The sequence below is a fragment of the Dermacentor albipictus genome, chromosome 5 (genome assembly GCF_038994185.2).
Source record: "Dermacentor albipictus isolate Rhodes 1998 colony chromosome 5, USDA_Dalb.pri_finalv2, whole genome shotgun sequence".
NCBI classification, from domain to species: domain Eukaryota; kingdom Metazoa; phylum Arthropoda; class Arachnida; order Ixodida; family Ixodidae; genus Dermacentor; species Dermacentor albipictus.
In genome coordinates, this window is record NC_091825.1 from 41,368,987 (window position 1) to 41,389,778 (window position 20,792).

General features: G+C 45.3%; 1 protein-coding gene across 11 annotated transcripts in view; it reads right to left on the reverse strand.

Moving 5' to 3' along the window:
• Positions 1 to 11,064: 11,064 nt before the first annotated feature.
• The window catches only part of LOC135902102 (proteoglycan 4-like), a 73,077-nt gene continuing 63,349 nt past the window's right edge, over positions 11,065 to 20,792 (reverse strand). For all 11 annotated transcript variants that reach the window (XM_065432008.2, XM_065432010.2, XM_065432009.2 and 8 more), the window contains 6 exons: positions 20,281 to 20,307; positions 19,345 to 19,371; positions 18,598 to 18,627; positions 16,085 to 16,192; positions 14,493 to 14,600; positions 11,065 to 12,042 (listed from right to left, as the gene is read on the reverse strand). In XM_065432008.2, coding sequence (XP_065288080.1) covers positions 11,936 to 12,042; positions 14,493 to 14,600; positions 16,085 to 16,192; positions 18,598 to 18,627; positions 19,345 to 19,371; positions 20,281 to 20,307 — 407 coding nt within the window. In that variant the 3' untranslated portion in view covers positions 11,065 to 11,935. The remainder of the gene's footprint in view (positions 12,043 to 14,492; positions 14,601 to 16,084; positions 16,193 to 18,597; positions 18,628 to 19,344; positions 19,372 to 20,280; positions 20,308 to 20,792) is intronic.

Consider the following 20,792-nt stretch of genomic DNA (forward strand, 5'->3'; position numbering starts at 1 on the left):
AGAAAGCCTTATGACCATATTACTGAGTGGTGGGACTGTAATTCGTACCTTGCTTAAGGTTACTGAATTCTGGGCTTTGGAGGTACAAATCGAGTACTCGGACGGTTGGTACGATTGGTAACAGCGCGTCTTCGATTAGAATTTTCTAGTTGTCTATGGTGTTAGGGAGCTTCCTGCACATTAAAGGGACATTAACGGCAAATATTATGTCAAACTAAAGTGATAGATTAGTGCTCGAGAATCTCTAAGGCGTCAATATTATCGCGAAGAGAGCCTTAAGAATCGAGAAATTGAGGTAAATGCAGGACATGATTACAGACTTCCGCCGGTGCGTTCAAGTATTTTCCCGATGAAGGAAGCACTTCTCAGTCATACTTTGTCACTAGTACTCAACCGCTTGTTGCAAAAAACGTCCTTGTATTATAAGACAAAACAAAATGCTACTTCTTCAGCTCTATGTCATATTTAGAAAAAGGAACTCATTTATGCGACCCTTGACAACGACGCGAGTGGTCGAAAGGTTTCGTTTTCAGTCGACACCGCGCCGCCCACGCATTCGCGTTTCTGTAGTTTCGTTATCGCGCAGTGCTGCGCTGGTTTTCTTGGCTCTCGAAACTTGCACAAACTGCAAGTAGCAGAGAATTCAGTGTCCATGTGATGTCGAGAGATGCCCGAAAGGTCTATAGGCCACCTGATCAAAAGGCAGCTGCAGCGGCAAATACACCGCTCTGTCTTCGCTCGGTTCCGCCGTCTGTCGGGCGCCGTTTTACTCACCGACGGCAGCAATAGGTGGTGATGGCCTATGCAACGTCACGACTTCCCCGGTTGGGTGGCGTGAGATTTGAGTTTCGAAAAAGGTATTCGTACCCTTCAGCTGCAATTTTCTCGTAAACTAATTTTGGCCCGAAACAAGCGTTAGGAGGTTTCTGGAATGGTATTTAAGCTATCCACGTCGACTCAGTGTTTGTCTTTGATGTCCCTTTAAGAAGAGTTCCGACTTTGCCGGAGAGCAATCAAGTCCGTTCTTACGAACATGTTTGATTTCATCCGCAGGTCTGCAGCGCATCCACCACTTCATCTGTAAATCCTGTACGCGTCCAAATAGTCACTTCATCCGCATAGATGGCGTGTCTTATGTGCGGGACGGAAGATAATTTTCCTGCAACTGTATACATTGTAACGTATACGTAGTATACTTTGTAAAACCACCAATGTAACTTCTACAAGGCGTGCCACCTGGTGTAATAATACGCAAGCACATTACAAAGAGTGCACGTAACGACCCTACGCGGCGCGCATCGACATCGCGTGGCAAGTGGCATGCTACGATGCTAATGAAGATGATCATGATGCTGAGAAGAAGAGTTTATTGGCACCTCCCTTGAAATAAAGTGGCGACGGTCACCTAGCCTACTCGATTTAATGAGGTATGCCGTACATGTTGTTTTGCATGTTGTACATGTATACAGTTGGCATGTACATGCGAACTTTGTATACACTCACTCCTGCCTGGACCGCCAAGAGGCAGGTGGCAGTATCTAATAAATAAATAAATAAATAAATAAATAAATAAATAAATAAATAAATAAATAAATAAATAAATAAATAAATGTTGTCGTTAGAGCAATATTTACATATCCCCATAATCTTCTTTTTCTTCCTCATCACTTCTCTGTCTAGCTTGTACCGCTACCTTTCTAACAGCTACATGGCGTACCACCTGGTGTAACAATGTGCAACTGCAACGCTCAGGCAGCACATATAAACGGTACGTGGTGCGCATGTCACTTCGCGTGTCTCCTCCGCGCGAGTATGCGTTTATAGGGCATTGTTCTGCTGCAAGCTAGCAAGTACTGGCATGGATCAGTGGTAGAGCAGCTGACTCCCACGCAGCGGGCCTGAGTTCGATTCAGGCGGGAGCTAGGCATTGACACGATAGCCTTGACCCCGTGTAGCAGCAAATCTGATGTCGGCGTAGGCGGGGTTGTCCGTGAGTGAGAATTCCCGTATATTTTTAGACACATCTGTATACCACGTATTGCTATATGAAATGCGCCATATGCTGGTTATATTGCCACACCATTACATCAATAAAGTTTCTCCTACCTTGTCTTACATTATTGACAAAGTTATTCCTCGGAATTTTGAGAATGACAGTCCACAGACAAATGTTATGGAACAAAACAACGACAGCGCATGGCTCATATATTTAATCTCTCAGGCTTAAATATTAAAAGTGCGAAACAATAACTGAAAGTGCTGTATATTTATTGGCGCGGCTCTGCGCTACCCCCGGGATTCAACCACACAAGAGGCCGCGTTTATACCAAAAGGCTCGCCTTCACGAATAGCGTTTCTCGGAAAACATTACGGTTACAGGAGCTGCAGATGCATGGAAGCGTGACAAGCGGTCTGAAATCTTTCAATGTTATCGCGTTCCACTTTTAAAGGCGAAGTTTAAAAGTCCTCGAAAGTTTCACTTGGTTATGTTCCTTCGTATCCCCTGTTGAGCAGCAGCTGCCGTCTAAACGACGTATTCGAACAACTACCCTTCTGCAACCACGGACTACAGAGCTTACTGTAATACCTCTTCAAGTGTTAAAGCTAGCACATATGCGAGCATAAGAGCTCCTGGAGATGCCACGGAAGAGGCTGTCCCTTCAAATGTTTCTTTGATGATTGACGCTGGAGATCTGTGTCAGACGCCTTCTTCTAGCCTCGAGCCCATTTTGTGTAGTCTTCTCGGTCATGTAAGCACGCTCATTCAAATAACCTCCACCCTTCTTACCCCAACTCGTAAGAAAGAAAAAAAATATGCAGCCCCCACGGACTATGGAATTTGTTGTAAGCGAAGCTTTCTGTGCTGTTTGCGTTCAATGACTCTACTAGGCGGTGATGGTAACGGCATACGGTAGTCTTGATGTGATGTTAAATGTTACTTTGCCTGAACCACTGATGTTTGTCTACGTAGTAGACAGAACAGATATATATGACACTGATTCCCTCGTTCCTTTAGTGAAGAGGGCCCTCATGAGCAATGTTTGCTGACGACGCATTTTCTTTCTCCCGTGTCCTGTTAGGTTAACTGCTAGTAACGCAGAGGGGTAAGTTTAATTAAGGTCCTTTCTTGACTGCTTCAGTACAGGATCATGCTGTACCCATTCCCTGCCTCCTCTCTCAGTACTCATTCTCGAACATTCTCCCTACCTCCTCCCAGGGCTGTAGTTGCTGTTGCGCGTGAGAACCGAGGCAAGCGCGACAGTTCCTACAGTGCTTTTTCGAGGGATCACACTGAATCTAGACGTCCAGAAGGCATTGTGGCCCCCTCTACCAAAACATGACGTTGCCTATCTCGTCTCACCCCCACCCACCCCCCCTCCCTCCCAGGGTGACCTGCAAGGCAGCAGCAGCAGTGAAAAAGTCAGAGGTTCCAATCCGGTGGCACGCGCTGCGCATTTTAGACATTGTTTGCGGATGTACTTTGCTTTCTGCGCGTATTAGAGGGATGTGGACTATATTGCATTGGAATGCTTACTTTCTGCGATTTTAATGACACCTAGTAGTATCGCCTAGCGTGAAGCGTTACCTGACGGGGATGAAACCCGCAGGAGCAATAAACAGTGTTTCTGCTGCACCAGCCTCCGTTGTACTACCTTTGCGGCACAACTGCCTTTAGATGAAATGTCATGCGGCGTTCTATGAACATATATTGCGTGGAAAGCAATTAGAAACTTATATACGCTCTAATAAATTGAACAAATCAATATGTTTATGAATGAATCTATTTTTACCTTTTCAGTGCGAAACAACAATATTTAGTGGTATTCTAGGGCACAGCTTCATTATAATGTATGTTAAGTTGTTTTGCACTGTGATGGTTAGTTCATGAGCTAATTTTAATTAAATTTGTCAATTTATGGCTATATTTGGTCCTGCATTCCTGGAGAAGGAACAAAACTACTGAAGCTGATGCTGCAATTTTCAGTAATCAAGCAGCAAGCCCTTCTCTTAGGTTCTATGAAGAGAAAGTTGCCTGATCTTAGTTAGAGAGTCTACCGGAGAGCAGTGAACTTAGCAAAGTTTTCTGGTAGCCAACGAGTGTTCACAACTAGTGTTGGACATTAGTAGAGCCATACAGTGTCCTGTAGTTACTAGCACTAGCAATTTTCACTAAGCAGTACTTGAACCAAAATATTTCCAATAAATATTAAATATCACAGCTGTTCTTTTTTGTGATAACGCCATATGAGCAAAAAATGATCACAATATAATGATGACATAATAATATGATCACGCAGATAAGGCAGCTCGGATGTCGAATCAAAAAGACCGCAGCGTCACTATTCCTCTCTCAAGGACAGATGCTGCGAGACACTCGGAGCTCCAGCCGGACCTCACCGACGCGAAGTCTCTCTTCTATTATTATCATCATCATCATCATCATCATCATCATAGTTACGCCCACTGCAGGGCAAAGGCCTCTCCCATACATCTCCAACTACCCCGGTCATGTACTAATTGTGGCCATGTTGTCTCTGCAAACATCTTAATGTCATCCGCCCACCTAACTTTCTGCCGCCCCCTGCTACGCTTCCCTCCCCTTGGAATCCAGTCCGTAACCCTTAAGAACCATCGGTTATCTTCCATCCTCATTACATGTACGGCCCATGCCCATTTCTTTTTTTTTATTTCAACTAAGATGTCATTTACCCGCGTTTGTTGCCTCACCCAATCTGCTCTTTTCTTATCCCTTAACGTGACACCCACCATTCTTCTTTCTATAGCTCGTTGCGTCGTCCTCAATTTCAGCAGAACTCTTTTCGTAAGCCTCCAGGTTTCAGCCCCATATGTGAGTGCTGGTAACACACAGCTATTATACACTTTCCTTTTGAGGGATAGTCGCAACCTGCTGTTCATGATTTGAGAATGCCTGCCAAACGCATCCCAGCCCATTCTTATTCTTCTGGTTATTTCAGTCTCATGATCCGGATCCGTGGTCACTACCTGCCCTAAGTAGATGTATTCCCTTACCACTTCCAGTGCCTCGGTACCTATCGTAAACTGCTGTTCTCTTCCGAGACTGTTAAACATTACTTTAGTTTTCTGTAGATTAATTTTCAGACCCACCCTTCTGCTTTGCCTCTCCAGGTCAGTGAGCATGCATTGCAATTGGTCTCCTGAGTTACTAAGCAAGGCAATATCATCAGTGAATCGCAAGTTGCTAAGGTACTCTCCATCAACTTTTATCCCCAATTCTTCCCACTCCAGGTCTCTGCATACCTCCTGTAAACATGCTGTGAATAGCATTAGAGAAATCGTATCTCCCTGTCTGACGCCTTTCTTTATTGGGATTTTGTTGCTTTCTTTGTGGAGGACTACGGTGGCTGTGGAGCCGCTATAGATATCTTCCAGTATTTTTACATATGGCTCATCTACACCCTGATTCCGTAATGCCTTCATGACTGCTGAGGTTTCCACTGAATCAAACGCTTTCTCGTAATCAACGAAAGCTATATATAAGGGTTGGTTATATTCTGCACATTTCTCTATCATTTGATTGATAGTGTGAATATGGTCTATTGTTGTGTAGCCTTTACGGAATCCTGCCTGGTCCTTTGGTTGACAGAAGTTTAAGGTGTTCGTGATTCTATTTGCGATTACCTTAGTAAATACTTTGTAGGCAACGGACAGCAAGCTGATCGGTCTGTAATTTTTCAAGTCTTTGGCGTCCCCTTTCTTATGGATTAGCATTATGTTAGCGTTCTTCCAAGATTGCGGTACGCTCGAGGTTATGAGGCATTGCGTATACAGGGTGGCCAGTTTCTCTAGAACAATCTGACCACCATCCTTCAACAAATCTGCTGTTAGCTGATCCTCCCGAGCTGCTTTCCCTCTTTGCATAGCTCCTAAGGCTTTCTTTACTTCTTCTGGCGTTACCTGTGGGATTTCGAATTCCTCTAGGCTATTCTTTCTTCCACTATCGTCGTGGGTGCCACTAGTACTGTATAAATCTCTATAGAACTCCTGAGCCACTTGAACTATGTCATCCATATTAGTAACGATATTGTCGGCTTTGTCTCTTAACGCACACATCTGATTCTTGCCTATTCCTAGTTTCTTCTTCACTGTTTTTAGACTTCCTCCGTTCCTGAGAGCCTGTTCAATTCTATCCATATTATAGTTCCTGATGTCCGCTGTCTTATGCTGGTTGATTGGCTTAGAAATTTCTGCTAGTTCTATTCTAGCTGTGGGGTTAGAGGCTTAATACATTGGCGCTTCTTGATCAGATCTTTCGTCTCCTGCGATAGCTTACTGGTTTCCTGTCTAACGGCGCGACCACCGACTTCTATTGCGCACTCCTTAATGATGCCCATGAGATTGTTGTTCATTGCTTCAACACTAAGGCCCTCTTCCTGAGTTAAAGCCGAATACCTGTTCTGTAGCTTGATCCGGAATTCCTCTAGTTTCCCTCTTACCGCTAACTCATTGATTGGCTTCTTGTGTACCAGTTTCTTCCGTTCCCTCCTCAAGTCTAGGCTAATTCGAATTTTTACCATCCTATGGTCACTGCAGCGTACCTTGTCGAGCACGTCTACATCTTGTATGATGCAAGGGTTCGCGCAGAGTATGAAGTTGATTTCATTTCTAGTCTCACCATTCGGGCTCCTCCACGTCCACTTTCGGCTAACCCGCTTGCGGAAAAATGTATTCATTATCCGCATATAATTCTGTTCTGAAAACTCTACTAATAACTCTCCTTTGCTATTCCTAGAGCCCATGCCATATTCCCCCACTGACTTGTCTCCAGCCTGCTTCTTGCCTACATAGTCAGCAGTAATTGTAGTGCCTTACAGTCTTTCATGTCATTGATATCTGCGGCTGCGAGGACAACATTGAGCATCTATTGTGCCAGTGTCCTCAATTAGAAGCACAAAGACAATCTATGTCCAACGCATACAGAAAACCAGACGATCGCTTTCCGATTGAATGGATGATACTTGAATGCCTTCCCCATCGGTCATCGGCTCAAAGGGCAATAAGGCACTTTTGTGCTTTCTGAGTGCGTGTGCCTCCTGGGAGTGCTTTGATTCGCTTGTGCTGGCCTTGCACGTCCCTCTACCTCCATCTCTGCCTTTCTCTCATTTTTTTTCCATTCCGAGTCAACCGGTCTCTCGCCATGTCAACATCCCTGCCTTCCTTTTATTCTCTCTCTCTCTCTCGCTTATTGTTACCTTTATTGCTCCCAGACTGCCTACAATTTCTAGCTCGATGCGAAATTTTTTTCGCGTATACATTCTGGTTTGCGCCTATTGGTCGTTGCGGGTGCGTTCGTTTTACAGCGAAGCTTTATATGTCTAGGATTCCAGGATATTTTTCGCTTCCGTCAGTCGACAAAAAACCCCGTGGGTCGGTCCCAGAGAAAGTGCAGGGCCATGCGCAATGGCTCATAGCTGCTTAAGGCAGAGGCGCGCAGCCAACATGAAGCACAGATTTTGTTTGAAGAACAACTGGCTAATCAAGTGCGACTCATTGAGAGGCGGGCTTGGCGTCAAGTCCGCGTGGAGCCTCCTGCGATGCCTCATCGAGCCCACCAAGATGAGCGGAGAGCAGCAGCGGAACCCCAAGAGAGCCCTCAACGGCTATGAGGGTACGGATGAGCAGCCGGTGGAAGTTCTGACAAGCAAGTACCTCTGTACGAGCAAAGATGACGAGCCTGCGTTGGAGTACCAAGGCAAAGATAATCCAGAACTCGACAGAGACTTCGAAGTAGAGGAAATACAGGTGGCGCTATTAACCATGAGAAGAGGTACGACGCCAGGACGTGACAAAATTACGGTCGGCTTGCCCGCCAACATGAACAAGAAGATGCTAGGCCAGCTGACGGATTATATCAATGAGTGCTGCAGAGCTGCCACTGGCGTGGAACTCGGAGGACGTCAGCTTTATCGCTAAGCCGGGCAAAGAAGTAAATAGTAACAACCTCCTCCGATTTCGCTCACTTCATGTGCCGGCAAATTTATGGAGAAAGCTGTGCATGCCAGACTTTCAGCATATTTCGAGGAAAATGATTATATGCCCAACACCATGTTTGGCTTCAGGGAGCGCCTGTTCACGCAAGGCGTACTGCTGCCGCTCAAGATGGAAGTTACTGACCCACCCAACAAACGCAGTAGCGGAGCCATCTTAGCCTAGGATCTCAAGGGCGCTTTCGATAATGTGAAGCACTCAAAGATCTTTGAGAACCTGCGGAACACACAGTGTGGATGAAGAACTTTTGAATACATCAGAGACTTCGTACTAGACAGACAGGCTTATGCAAAAATTGGAGATGTTAGGTCCCAGCCAATCCCTACGGGCACTAGGGGTACGCCACAGGGAGCAGTCCTCTCCCCTCTGCTCTTCAATATTGCCCTTATAAATTTGCCTGAACAAGTCGATCGCATAGAGGGAATTCGGCACGCCCTCTGTACTGATGACATCAAGGTCTGGGTGACGAAGGGCAGTCTAGGGCAGATGGAAGAGGCACTCCAAGAGGCTGCTTCGACAGTCCAAAAATGTGCCGAGGACAGTGGACTGCGCTACTCTCCGGAAAGATTGGCACTTGTAATCATGCGCAGACGAGAAGATGAAGCCCCGGTCAAAATTAGGGTGCACTACGCTGCGATCCCTGAAGTGGAGACAGTGCGTATCCTGGGACTATTGGTTAACTACATGGGTGTCAATGCAGCAATGATTACTCAACTCCGCACATCATATGAACAAGTAATGCGAATGATCACACGTATCACCAATAAGACGAGAGGAATGATGGAGAAAGACACTCTTCGGTTGGTCGAATCCTTTATACTCAGCCGAATTGTGTACGTGGCTCCGTACGTGGCTCCGTAACCACTGTTACGTGGACACTATCAGAGCTGTTCAAAAATAATTATATAACTAGGAACTTCGACGCCTACGACAGCGATTTGTGATGTCTCGTCGCGACGATTCAATCATTTTTTCCTTTCTTTTAAATTCTTGGGCGTTACCACATCATCATTTCTCAAGTTGCACCGCACAATATATTTAGCGGTCTTCTCAGCGAGCAATTTCCCGCTGCTTCTTTTCCTTAATGCAGTACACATTCATTGTTTGGTGCAAACAGAAACATGAGCATATGTCATGCATGTGTCTTTTTTAAGGTGTTTCTTACCGCTCCCTTTCCATTTCAGTGAACTTGCCAGTGTGTATCATCAACACGTTCATAGATCAAAGCTTTATGTCATTAGTCGGGCAGCGTGCAGGCGACCGTCTCAGGGCGCGCTTTCTGCTACTCACTGATCACCGCAGCCCGGACCCCGTAGCAGAAACCTTCCTCGCGCAAGTGCTTGCTGAGTGCATATCCGAGTAGTAGCGAATAGCTGCTTGCTGGTTCTAATTTGCGCGATCGAAGCTTCACGCAGCTTCTTGTCCCACGGGTACGTGTGGAGGCTGACACCGGGCTCTGTTGCTCACGTCCGGAACTGCGGCACTGAGCAGTAGCCTGCTATGTTGGATGCCTTGAAACGCGGCCGCTACGTATCGTAGCGTTTTTAAATGTTGTCGAGTAGACATCTGAAGCGGGAAGGCTTCCCCACTTAATCAGAACCACAGTGCAGGTGGGGCTTTATACCTTCGGTTTCAGCACACTTCGGCGCCTCCGAAGCAGCCGACGCGGCCGCTGTGTCCACGTGATCTCTCATAACACGTCACGCCGACGGTGGCGCCAGCTTTTCCACGGGTAGAGCTCTCCTCCAGTAGCAGTAATTTCAAAGTAATAAATAAAATAAAGGTTTTGTAAACTGCAACGAAACGTGCGTTTGTGTCATATATCAATTTGAAGAGCAATACGGTTAATGGCGCAAATCATGGATCAGTGTTTGTCAAGTTGCCCCCACATTAGGCGAAACAGATCCACCGCATCGCTGACCAACTCCATTCATAGGGGTGTCTTGGCGGTGATTTTTATAGTATTTCGTTTACTCTTGCGTATGTCATCTTACTGCTTCGAACACTGATTTAGTCCCCAATAACACACTCGCCGCAAAATATGAAATCGAAGGTAATTACTGGCAAACTGTGCCGCATTCGTAACCAGTCCTACTAATAGAGCTTGTTCGTTTCCATGCGTGAGTGCTTATGACTACAAATAGAGCACATAGGGCGCGTACTCGTAACCCGAGGCTTTTTATTAGATTTATTGAAGAATTACCAGCACCTGAATGCGCCATATTGTTCAACATTGGTGGCTTCCTTCTGAAAGGAATCCTGATGGTGATAAATCAGTATGTGCCATGCAAACCTGTACCTTTTGAGGCAAATACCACCTAGCAGGCCTACCTATCCACGCTGAAAGAATACATTTGGGAAGGAAACAACGTTCATTACCCAATCAATGAAGCAATGAAAGCGCCGAAGTGCCGATGTCATTAGGCGGCCGCGAACTTCAACAATGCTCATGTACTTCGATTTAAATGCAAGTTAAAAAATCCTGGGTGGTCAGAATTAATCCACAGTCCCACGCTATCGCTTGCCTCATGATCATACAGGGGCTTTCGCAAGTAAAACACTATGATTTAGTTAAAGTTCACCACTTGTGCCATTTTGCGATGCATCGTGCGAGACAATGACAGTGCTAACCTTCTCGCAGGCTATTAACAATGGCGTACAACAAAGCTTCAAGCAACCATGTCTCGCTGTGTGTTATATGTACTACATAGAAAAACTTAAATGTGCCCGCAACGTGCCATTGACGTGAAGTCGCAATGGTAGTATTGAATTAAATGCTAATGACTTTAAACATTCCGCGTAAACACTACCTCCAGTCATTGGGAATACACGTGAACAACAGAGAAAGCTTCAACTAAGTCGAATTCCTCAGTGAGCGGCACCCGCATGCCTTTTTTAGCATCTAAAGCACCATTACATTCTTATGGTGACAGGCTATGTCTCTACAAAACAAAACTAAACGCCACGACGGGAATCATCTGGCGCCTGGGACGTGCGCACGTTCATTGCCAAACGAAGAAATTCAACACTCACAAGGCCAATGTTTGAAGTCTTGTTTTTATTTTGACATGAAACAACGTGAAAAACAGCTCATATTTCTACACACTTCCACAAAATCTGCCGTTCTTCATAAAATAAAAGAAATTAAAATTGCTCACAATAAAATGTGTGGGCTTGACAATAATTCTGATGAACCGCGCGCTCTTGTTTTATGAAAGGTATCACATGGCATACAATGAAGTGACGGGAGATGTTGTGGCGTAATGTCACTCGAATCAGAGCATAAATTCTTGTTCCATTGATGCTGAAAGGTATGATTGAATGAACGCTGCCAAGCAGCATAGCATAAAGCTTCCGAAGTGGACGCCAGTGCCGAATGCACAGTGCACAATACCGTACTTCTTTTCATTAATTTTAAGAGGCACACCTTCGACGACCCGATGCACCGTCAAGGTCGTGGCTGCGAAAACTGAACATTATTGCATTTATAAGGTCACCATAGACCATGCCATGTCCTATGTTTTCCTATGTCACAGTGTGCTCGGAAATCCAGAATATGTGATTTTAAGCGCACAGAGCATCTCATATCTTAGAACGTCAGCAAGAATTATTTTTTTAATGTAGAGGCGTTTTCCCGAGTGCCCGTTCTATGGTTATGATGCCGGAAAAACGAAAAGAAACCTAACGATTCACATTCTTAGCTAATTTCAAACGACTTCTGATCGCTGTCTACTGATTACGCTGTCGTGACACGATGGCGAAAGCAATCTTATCTTGACAGCGTAGACGTTGCCGCCGTAAAAGGGTCTTGTCGGCTGCGACAGGTGACCATTCTGTGCACGTTAATGAGGTCTCTTGGAAGTTCAGATTTAGGCACTGTTCCCCTTTCAGCGCCAGATACGCCGTCCTAACTGTGGACGCACTGGCAAGCGTTCCTGACAGCGCAGTCGGCCGAGATGAGCTTGTCCCCGTGCGCCAGGAGGCACCGACGACGGCACTCGGCCGGTTCGCAAGCTGCGGCAGAAAAGGTGGAAAGTGAGGGAAATACTGTCAGATTATCGGTCGTTCACAATTACTTAGGCTGCGTTTATTGGCACTGCATACGCGCTTGATCTATAGCCAGCCTGCACAGCCTAGCTGGTGTTCACTGCATCGCGTAAACATTTTTTTTGCACATTTGTTCGGTCGCGATGTGGTCAACACTAGCCAGTCTGCTCTACCTGGCTAGTGTTGATTGCATTGCGACCGGACAAATGTAGAAAAAGAGTTTATGCGACCTCGAAACGACGGTGCTATAGGTGGTCAACGTTTCAATCATATTTTTTTAATCGGTTGCTGGTTAAAAACTATGCTGACCTCATTGACGACAAGCGTGGAGTGTAAAATCGCGCAACAAAGAGCACATGCACTTTGATATGTTTTTCCTTTCTTTTTTCTTTATTTCGGACTAGTGCCTTTAGGCATAATGGCCTTGATGTCCTAAATGTGTAGTGTGGCTGCTGTCTTGTGCAACATTCCGTTATGCGGCACCTTCACATGGTCATTTTCGGGGGCACCAGATGTCTGTGAACTATAGCCCTACGTCCACCTTTCTCAAAAATGTTTCTTTAAATGTGTGCGCTCGTTTAATCGGCTCTGTCGGCTGCCTTAGCTATTACGCAGAGTCGCTCAAACGATTTTGTCGGATTTGTTAAATGACGTCGCAACGCTCCTGTCGCGTGACGCCCGCCATGTCCAATTGGCAGTGAGGACAAAGAGGAATACCCCTTTCGTCTCAGCACTGCAGTTGCGTCGGTGGTGTCACACTTCTTGCGAGTGTATGGCGCACTGGCGCTTTGTAAAATATTAAAATAATGACTCTGTAGTGGAGGAATTTGTGCATTTGTGCACAGGGCCTTCCTTCGCATCGCCGTACTAAAAGCTTGAAGTGTTCAATTGAGACACTCTTTCCTGCAGTTTCCTCGTCTGACATCATTACATCGTTACATCATTACATCATAATAAGACATTATTACATCGGACATCATTACATCGTAATAAGAGAATTATCGCTTTTTACCAGGCCATTACGCGTATACTGTGGAGTCTTTGTCTTCTTCCCGCCTAGAAATAGATTAGTTTGTAGCTATACGTTTACATGACTGCAAATATTGCGAAAGGCATCACATTCACAAATAACGAGGAGTTAAAAGGAGCATGGCCTTGCTTGACATGTCGGCGAAGACTACCGAATGAGCTGTGTGGGGAAGGCGAGGCAGCTGGCGTTGCGCTAGTTCCTTGCTCGCTGACACGAGTTGGACGCAAACAGGCGTGAACTAGTCGATAATGCATCGTTGCAATAGATTGCACGTGCAACACCTAAGCTGCCAAGCTTCATATTGTGAACATGTGCTACTAAAACGATGAGGTGCGTTCGCAATGTATTAAGCAGGGACTGCAAAATAACGTTTTCCCGCACAAAAAAACCTTCCCTTCGTTATTGAGATGATGCGCGGCCGTGTCGGTTTCCTGGTTCAAGTATGTATACAGCTGATCGCAAATGTCGTTGTGGTGGTGCGGCAACAATAAGGGTTAGATGGCGTGCTTGGTGTGCAGTTGTTCCTCCAGAGCATCAGTTACTCCGATAATTGGGGTGGAGTAATTACATAACGAATTGCACACACGCGGCATACGTAAGGCCCTCGCTGGGCGCCCAGAGCTCGAAATATCTCTTAGACACCTTCTGTTATGCAGTGTAGTTAAATCTGGTGATCGTGATGACATTTACTCATTACACATTGATCGATTACGTTTTGTACCTTTTCACAGATAATCATTGCTTTTTAGTAAGTGATTCTCGGCCACTGTCTACAAGAAATATTTCCCGCTGGAAACTATCGTATAGATTTGCGATCCCGCCGAATATCAGATGCGCTTGTGCCTCCTGAAACACGTGTGTATCAATTTAGTCAGCCCGACGCCTGAAGAGCTTGAATGAAAGTGCGACCTTTTGTGCCTTTGCGCTCGTACCCAACTAGGCTGTCTCGTGCCACCTGAAAATTTCAATGTTATAGTCGTCCAAGTGGTGCTTTCGGAACTGTGTGTGGGCTTAGGCGCTTCAGCGGCAGCCGAATTGATATGGCGAAATGAACCTCCTGGATTGTGCATGACGAATAAGGCCTTTTTACACCAGTGCGGAAACGAAAGTTTCGCGCCGCCTACGGAGCATGACCGCATCATGACCACCGACATGCAAGCATTAAATCATGCGTTTGAAACCTAAGTTTTCACAAGATTGTAATTATCGCGCCAGTAAAATCGCCCACATTAATATTAGGTGAGGGAAAGCTGGTTTCTGTATTTGTGGTGTAGGCCACATACTAAAGGTCACGGAGGGGTGAAAAGTTACGGAGGAATGATATATGAAATAGCATGTTACAGTAGGGAATGAACGTAACACAGCGCTCGTAAACGCAATAACTCACGCTGGTTAAGGGCGCATCTGCAGTTTTCCCCTTGACATCCAGCGGAGAGGATCTCTTGGCCGGGATTGTTCTTGTGGCACATCTGAAGGCACAGTGATGGGCTGCATGCTGCAAAAAAAAAAAATAATGGGTTCCCCGGAATGTTATTGTAGCGGAAGAACTGAACGCTGGGCGAGTTGGCGCCTACAGTAGATTGGTTTGCGCACAAAACACACTAAAGAAGGAAGGGATATAGACACGTATTGCTTTTCATAATTCTTGCAGAAAGTCCGGACGAGCCTCGGTTCATATTCGCAAAACATTCTTACGATAAAATCGTTTGAAAGACCAAATTACAAAATGAACAAAACTTACAACCAGGTGCCTATAACATCGGTTGCTTAATATTTAAAATAATTCTTGTATGTCCTTCTCTCGCCTATTAAGTAAAACAGCTCGACAGGGCACGCATTTGTAGGCAAAACTGGCAAAATGTCCGTAATAATTGCTGTGCGGTTTTCGTAATTCCAATTGAAGAAGAAAGGATCGGTGAATTTTTTTTATTCGTGCATTGCGAAGGTCGTACGATGTAACATACACGTGGTTGTTTTACGCTTATGCATGATTCACTTACACGGGGGTGCAAGAGCGCACTATTTCAGCTGGCTTGCGGTGCGCCCTCATGGCTAAACTCCAGATTGAGTTGAAAGCGTAACAGTAATTATACATTGAGCGCAACAGCGCTTTCATGCGCAGCATTCTTTGTCACTCTGACACTTAGAGAGCATCCGTCCGTCCGTCCGTCCGTCCGTCCGTCCGTCCGTCCGTCCGTCCGTCCATCCGTCCATCCGTCCATCCATCCATCCATCCATCCATCCATCCATCCATCCATCCATCCATCCATCCATCCATCCATCCATCCATCCATCCATCCATCCATCCAGCAACTCGGATCGACGATACCATGTTTTTTACGCTAACAAATAAGCTTTTAGGGAGCCCTAGGTTCGTCGAAAAGGGCGTCAAATCGGACTGCTACCTTAAGCAGCTCGAGGATCGCTTACCACTCGGATATTACTGGGCTCAAATGAATATGAACGTATTTGTAATGATCGAGCAATTAGGCATCCTCACGCTCTTTATGATCCTCAAAATGCGCGAGTTCCACATTGAGCGCCTGCTCGATCTGCTCAAAGTGCTGGTCAAGGGACACCGCCGCGGGGTTGACTCTATAGCTAGCTATCCGCAATATGCTTCGCATATCTTCCATTCCCCAAGTACACGTGGTGTGCATAATTTCTTTTTTGTTGTTCTTGGTTGGGAAGTTGTAGGCCGAAAAATTAAAAAGAACTGCCCATTAAAGGAAAAGGTAATGTTCCCACAAGATGGTTCATCTGTTTCTTCAATTAGTATAGTGGGATGATGAACACATCTTGGTGCTCCTTGGTCACTTCTGGCCCTTGCGCTATAAAACGCTACTCATCATCATCATGAGCATGTGAAGCATTAGGGAGCAACGAGAACAGTGTTTACGAAACATCAATACGCAAATAATTAATGCAGACATTAATAGCAGACACTAAAGAATGCACTTTCAATAATAACTAACTTACTTTGGGTAACCTCGCACTTGCATGCGTTCGCCAGGCAAGTGGAAGAGTTCAGTTTCTCGCCAAAGCGCTCACGGCACATCTTCACGCACTGCCTTTGGTCGCAGAATACTGCAAATTGGCAAGTTGGCGTCATAAATGACAGTGTCACCAGTTACACGTTAGAGATAGCTGAATAACAAAACAACGATTGGCTAATATGTTTGTTAGGCAAAGTGCTTGACGGTAACTTAGGTGTAATGTTTTGTTTCTGGTACGCGATTGTATTACGCCTTGTGCTGAAGCCGTGGGTGTATCGATAAGCATGTGTCGGTCATTTAGCAATACGCGTACAAACAGCCAAAGTTTCGAGTGCAAACATTGAGATTGCCCGTTGTGTAAAACATCGTAATAATAGGAGTACTACTTGCAGAAGAAAATAAACATTTTAATTAAAACAGGTTGTAGCCAACCCCTGAGACAAAAAGGGCGAAATTCCTGTGATGATAACGTTCAGCATCGTACTTAACCAGAGCTGGTGGGTGTTGTCGCGCGTCCTGTTATGCTAGGTATCCTGGAGCCCAAAAAAATTTTGGGTAGGACGGGCAATGTGCTTGGTGTGCCTCCTTTTGGTGTAAAATAATTTACATCCTTAAAAGCAAAAAAAAAAGATGTCTATATATGTCTGTTACACACTTTTTAAAAGCAAGGGTGTGAGTTTCCGGCAGATTTATACCCCTGTATGCTTTTAAGGTCACATATTATTTTACAGCTAGTGCTCCCTTGCTGCGCCTCTGGCTTCCGCCAAACTGTTTTTGCTGATCTGTAAGAGCTGTGGTGCGTCATTTTGGCGAATTATGGTTGGAAACTTCTGAGATGGTGCAGAGCATCAGGATTAACGGAGCAAGCTGGGCGAGTTGGTGAGTGATCATATTGCTAAAGATGGGCAACGCAAGCCGTACGAAGAACGAAACGAAGGGGATGATACGGACGCAGACTGACAACTGGTTTATTTTTTCAAACAAGTGATGAAATATGCAAAAAATGTGATCATGTGACGCGTACAAGTGGTGAAGAAGTGTCAGCCTATCTTGTCATTCAAAAATTCGGTTTCTTTGTCACGCAGAGAGATAGAAGTCTGGCTGACGCATCCGTGGTTTGTGTGCACAAAGTAAGCTTCTAGCATCTCGCGGTTGATTTTGTGCGGCAAAAAGTATTTTGGGCAGACGGGTCGCTAGCTTAACATCCGCCTTAAGGAGCACCGAGCTGCTATCTGGAATTCAACATGCTTGAATCGGGGCGCATCGTAGAAATTGCCCATGCAAACGTTTAAAAAAAAAACTGAAATATTGTATAAAACTGGAAAGCAAATAGGCCGTGATATTGTAGAGCTTACTTCATGCGTATCAACCCAGGCGCATGAGTGAGCCCGACTTCTATCTCTCTGCATAGTAAATAAACCAAGTTTTTGACTGGCAAGATAGACTGACACGCTTTCACCACTTCTACGCGTTACATCACATTCTCTGTGTTGCTTGTTTGAAAACACAAACCAGTTGTCAATCTTCGCTCGTAGCGTCTTTTTCTTTTTCTCCTTCCTCTGGGTAGCACTGCCCACCCCTAAGGCTATGGCCACAAGGACACGTCAATGTATCACCCGGTAACGCTAAGCTGGAACCGCATGGCGCGTTTTTCACTCACGAAAACGCGACGCTCGGCGAACGTCTGCGCCACCGCTGAGGCGGCGGTGCCCGCATGAGCACGGCGCGTGCGCACCAGCCGCACCGCGTCGACCGGGTGGCCCGATGAGCTGCTCAGCACCAGACGCGCCGAGGGCAACACCATCTGGTGTCGTATAGGAAACTAATGCGTGACGTAATGCGTGACGTGGACTCGCGCTGCACGGTCATTGGTGGACACGGGCGCGGCAATGTGACGCGACGCGTTCTCTGCAACGCCTCACATAATCACGCGGCTACGTGATTTTCGTGGGCGCGTTCGTCGAAACGACGCCCGGCGCCCCTTCCCCGCCCCTCCCTCCCCGCCTCGCGCAATTCGGGCCAAAAATCGCGTCACGCGATTCCAGCTTTATACTTTTCTGTGTCTTAATCGAACCCCATTAGTGGTGATCCTGTGACATGTAGATTCTGTGTGAAAGAATTTTCGATCGTTTATTCCCACTGCAAGTGCTGTGTGAAGGGTGCTGAAGCTGGGGAGGGGGAGAGGGGCATTGTTGAGTATGACGGGATTTCCTGTGCGTATCAGAGTAACTATACGTCACTTTGCTGCAAGCTTACAACCACAAATTTCCCCCTTGGCGAACTTATATTTACAAGACAAGAATACTGCGTGTGTGAAGTTATAGCGCAATCCTACCCTTGACCAAATTTAAGCCGGCCAGAGCAAATATTCACTGCTGACTCTTCCCGGCATTGCAAAGTCCTACACAAGTTTCATTCTGCTGAGGAATTCGACCAACGCACTTGTGTGTGCATTGTCCGTGGCAGATATGTCGGCCAATTAAATGTTGTACTTACAGAAACCGGTACCGGTGGGAGCTGGCGTGGCTGAAAAAAAAACACAAATGGGTATTTGTAGAAAAGCCAAGAATATTGCTTTCGAAGGCGTGAAACTGAGCATAACAATCGAGAACGGTTATAACTCTACTGAAAAATATCCCCAGCACAGCTCATTGCTAAAAGGGCCCCGTTCGCAAGCTGCTATAAACCAACTCTTTTTCTCGTAGGTTGTATTCTTAGAAATATTAATCGCAGTCACTGCAGCACATTAAGCTAAATACCGAGAAAAATGTGATAGGTCCTCATGCAATTCACTCGTAAATCCATTAGTAATGTTGGTTTTGCTATTCATGGCGCCCGCGAATGCTCATATTGTGTTGTCTACAGGTCAAAATTGTTTTGGTGCATGCAATATACCTTGGAAACGTGCATCCTGGGAGAAAAGGGACGTCAAGCTTGCTAGAGACAGCAAAGGGTTGCACAGGAATAAATATGTCATTTCGCGAAGAGCACTGCTGGCTGTTTCTACACATGATTTATGAAATTCTTACAAGCTTGCATGTTAGAGAAACGCGTAAACGAGTACAGGTATACACACGACAGAAGCAAGAGTGCCTGGACATAGCGCCACAAATTTTTGGCCCCTCTATATACTAAGCAACAAATAATATGGAGATCTGGCAGTGCCTTATAATAGCGCCTGACTAAAGTGCATTTGTTAAAACATGTGCTGAAGCTTGTTCAAGAAAAAGGAGGTAAACTCACTCGGTCTTGTCGCTGGTCGTAACGTCGCTGAAAACAAATTGTTGGTATGAGTATGTGAAAACGCTTGGTAAGGTTGCATTAGTTCAGTGATAATCTATTTATTTTTTTATTTATTTATTATACAAAACTTATTGCAATGCCAACAAGGCATTATTGCAGACGGGGTCATTGTACATAGTGCAATTGACAAAAAAAGAAAAGAACAAGCACGAAGCAAAGGAAACCAAACAAAAGAAAAGTAAAGCAAAAGCAAGAAAACCAACTGAACAGCCACCTTGTACTCGAAAAGCAATGCACGTAGCACGGTTGCGGGATCGCAATCATTAAGCGTTTTTGGCAGATTGTTGCACGCGGATATGATACGCGGTAATCACGAGTACTTGAACACATTGTTGCGGCACAGTACTTCATCTACCTTACCGGCATCGTCGCGACGACAGCGCACAAAGTGTAGCGACAGTAGGTTGTGTTCATTCTTTATCCTGATCATTTGAAATTATATGTCATATTTTGTTGATTGCAGTACACATTTACCGCAATATTATTTACTAAGGTATTTCTTCTTCGCGAACACTTCCAAGTAAACATGATCGAATGCCCAACCGTTGTCACCGCAGGGGGCGGTTGCTGAAATCTCCGTTAAATAAACACACAGCTCATCCGTTGAATAACAAGCGTAAGAAATCACTGTGAAAATTATGTGGTCGTATATTTATTTCAGCCTCTTAAATTTTATACTGGCAATCTAAGCTGCGTAGGCTAGATGAATGCGTTCTTCAAAGCCAGAAATCAGAAACAGTATTTGGTGATCACATGCACGCATAAAGACACGGATATGCACACAGACACACGCACAGACGCACAAGCATACACACGCAGAATCCGCTCACACATGCATAAGAATTCAACGGCAATAAACATGACACGATTACTCACAGAACGCCGTCCCCAAGTTGAGCGTTGCTGCAAAGTAAGTTAGGAATGCAGTGAGAAGCGTTAGATGTTATAAGAATTGTTGAATCTAAATGGTACATCTAAAATATGAGCAAGGCTGCCATGTATGACCGAGTAGAAATGAGCTACATTGAGTAAGGCATTTATATGTTTTTAGAGACCTTGAATTGTAGTAAGGTGGCTACTTGAGTTAATCCCAAATGTAGCATACTACTGAAAACCATTCCATCCAAAGCACTGGCACCTCTCCTTTTTGCACTAACAACTATGGCAGGGTCCTCCAAAATTGCATCACTATCGCTCAAGGCAAAGCGCTACAGTTCCTGACATAAAGAAAAGCTGTCGTAGCATTATAAGCATGTGAAGGCAGTAACTAGGCTAAAACTAACGCAAAACGTATAACTATATACTACGAGTAAGAAGCTTTCTGTGAATCCAGCGTTTAGCTATTTTTGTGTTATGTTCCGCGTAATGCATCAAACCATCTAATATGG